Source organism: Pectinophora gossypiella, unplaced genomic scaffold (assembly GCF_024362695.1).
Source record: "Pectinophora gossypiella unplaced genomic scaffold, ilPecGoss1.1 Pgos_56, whole genome shotgun sequence".
In the NCBI taxonomy this organism is placed as follows: Eukaryota; Metazoa; Arthropoda; class Insecta; order Lepidoptera; family Gelechiidae; genus Pectinophora; species Pectinophora gossypiella.
In genome coordinates, this window is record NW_026063266.1 from 309,481 (window position 1) to 312,749 (window position 3,269).

A 3,269-nucleotide genomic window follows, 5' to 3' on the forward strand; every position below is an offset into this window, starting at 1 on the left:
GAATCTTTTGGTTAGAATGTCCCATGCAATGTCGTAATTTTTCTCACTAATAGCAATATGTTTCAGCAGTTGCTCTGCCTCTCCTGTCACACAACTCTTGAGATAATGTAGCTTATTCACCTTGTGAATAGTGTCGTTGGTATGGATGAGTGATTTATACATATCTCGAAATGTACTCCAGTCTTGGTAATTTCCGCTGAACTTCGGAATGTCGATTTTTGGTAACCTCACTTCTTGCGAATGAACTCTCTCAGAAGACCTTGATGATCCCTCAGGAGATGTAGTTACTTTCGATCTCAATACCAATAACTTGTCTTGCATCTCTGCTTTTGTATCGATGTACTCCGTTTCCGCTTGTAAGAACCAATCTTCAACGAAATAACTATGCTCCTTACGATCCTTTTGCTTGGATGCTCGAACAATATCATTGTGCGTTGATCTGAAATCGTTCCAATATTGGCTCAAAGTTTCCATGCGGGCAGTTATATATCCCTCAGATAGACGAGATTTTGGAGCTTTCTTTAAGTTGACACCGACCTTTTTGATTCGATCCAAACACAACTCTTGCTCCACTATAAGTTCTTCCATGGTGATATTTTTTATTTTTTTATTTTTTTTTTAACAAGTAATGTTTATGTCCAAAAGTTGTTGAAGTAAACCTACTACTTCAATTGTATGAAAAAGTCACTCTTGATTATTCTAAGTCCCGAACATTTTTCTCAAACTGTACTAAGTCCTTGGTTTAAACACGAAAATTTTACAAGTCTTTTTAACTCACTAAGTCTTTTAAAATCCAAACACTTAGAATTTTCACAGTTTATTCACTTCACTTATTATCCGGTTCGTATTGGACCACTAATTGTTCACACTGGAATGGACTGTATATTGAAACCACTGTTACACTATATGATGGATTTATTAACTTCACGAAACTCAAAAAAAAAAAACATGCTTGATAATCTAATAAGAATCAATGCGTCCAAACGATACCGCGTTCTAATTTTGGATAGCGACATCTAGCGGTAACTATTGGTAACATCGACCACAACAGCTTTTTTCCATAAAAGATCCAGGTAGTCGACTAGTTCGTTGGCGGTTAAAGTTGGAAGAATTTGAGTACGAAATCGTTTATAAGGCTGGTAAAAACAATACCAACGCCGACGCACTTTCACGACCTCCTATCTTAAATACAAACGTAATTGATCTTACGGACGACAATGACGTCAACAACGATAAGTTTGAAGATTATTTACAATTAAGTTACGAACATTACTCTCTAAATCCCCCTAACACTTATAACTCACCCAAGCTAAAATTCACTCAAGATAACCTTTTTGATAAAAAACACAAGAATATACTTGTTTCTTCTAATATTCTTGTTTTTGTTCTCACCTATTATTTATTGATGTATTTTCTTGTTTTTAATTGTATTTATGATAATTATTTGGTTATAAACAGAAATAAATATGCGGCGTGTGCGTCTTCTAGATGTCAAAATTGTCAAAGTGTGTCCATAGAGTAAAAAAACGCCGCTCGCAGTATGATGTCAATTTCGTTCAGGAACATCTTCCCCCCCCTCGAACACGTCAGGGTTTCGAGATGTAGAATAGCTTGATGATGGCAGTAACGGGCAGACTTTATTTAATGCTCGGCGAATGATTCCCTTTGATGTTTTAATATCAGCCACTCGAGCAATTCCATCAGCTCCAGGATATAGCTTGTAGATGCGCCCCGTACGCCATTTAAGAGGAGGCAAATTAACATCCTTGAGAATGACCATTTCTCCTTCTTGTAAGCCTTGTTGGTTGACCTTCCATTTGTTTCGTTGTTGTAATTCGCTCAAGTACTCACGGCGCCAACGTTCCCAAAAATGCTGTCGCATTTGTTCAATGTGTTGGTATCTTGATAGTCTGTTAGTGTTAATGTCCAATAATGTCGGTGATGGTAATGAAGTAAGAGTTCTTCCGATGAGAAAGTGGCCCGGAGTTAAAGGATGTAGATCATTAGGATCACATGAGAGAGGAGTTAATGGTCTGGAATTGAGGATAGCCTCAATTTGAGCAAACAAAGTGGACAACTCCTCGAAAGTCATGTGTTGATTACCGAGAATCCTAGTTAAGTGGAATTTGGCAGACTTAACGCCCGCTTCCCAAAGCCCACCGAAGTGTGGGGAATAAGCGGGTGAAAATATGAAGTTTATACCTTCGCTGGCAGCTGAAGAAAACATGTCGTTGTTGCTTGACCGCAAAAAGTTTGCTATTTCGTTGCTCGCGCCTACAAAATTAGTACCGTTGTCACAATAAAGTTCGCTAGGTTTTCCTCTGCGTGAAATGAACCGTCTCAAACATAACATGAAAACCTCAGTGGAGAGATCACTAGCACATTCGAGGTGCAATGCCTTTGTGGCGAGACAAACGAATAGGCACAAATAACACTTACTCAATTTGCAACCGCGGCCCTTACGGTCAGTAATAAAGAATGGACCAGCAAAATCAACACCGCTTATTTGGAATGGGAGATTTGGAGTTACTCTTGGAGCAGGTAAGTTACCCATTAATGGGTTTATACTTTTAGCTTTAAATACTCTACAAGTTATACAATTGTTCACAGTACTTCTTGCTAAAATTCTACCCTTCACTGGCCAATAATTTTCCCTTAAATTGTTTAATAATAGTTGTGGTCCGCAATGTAAAAGTTTTATGTGGTGTTCTTTAAAAAGTAACTTAGTTAAATTATGATTTGAATCTAACAATAATGGATGCTTTTTATTGTGAGTTTCAGTTGAGTTTTGGATGCGGCCACCGACACGAAGACAACCAAATTCGTCAATGAATGGACTAAGTGACAGGATACGTGATTTATTAGGTAAGTTCCCTTTTTTGGTTAATACAGTTATTTCACTAGGAAAACATTCAAGTTGATGTAGCAAAACTAATTTATTAAGAGATAGTTTTTTTTAGTTTTAATTCTTGCCTACCTAGTATAATGATAATTGCTAACATAGTTTTAAGGGTATTGTTACTAACACTCTATGGACTTAAGTTGTCTGAAAATAAACAATTTTTATTTTTTTTTTTTTTTTTTTTTTTTTTAATTCTTCACATGTTAAATTTCCAGTTGTTTTACGATTAGGATTACGCAAATTGTAGATAAAACGTAGTACGTAGGTCATAACTCTATGTAGAGTAGATAATTTTGAATATTTCTCAAAATTCACTATCTTTGTTGTTTCAGTAGATGTAGTGTTGTTGGTTGAAGTACATGTAGAT

At 36.4% G+C, this 3,269-nt stretch overlaps 1 protein-coding gene across 1 annotated transcript; it reads right to left on the reverse strand.

The window, feature by feature from the left end:
- Positions 1-1,546: 1,546 nt before the first annotated feature.
- Positions 1,547-2,926, reverse strand: LOC126381474 (uncharacterized). The gene has a single exon (XM_050030958.1). It carries the CDS (start codon positions 2,552-2,554, stop codon positions 1,547-1,549), a length of 1,008 nt encoding a protein of 335 aa, XP_049886915.1. The 5' UTR covers positions 2,555-2,926.
- Positions 2,927-3,269: the final 343 nt, after the last annotated feature.

Bases quoted from the DNA above. Each gene is read 5' to 3' on its own strand.
- LOC126381474 (XM_050030958.1), bottom strand. From the start codon at position 2,554: ATGGGTAACTTACCTGCTCCAAGAGTAACTCCAAATCTCCCATTCCAA.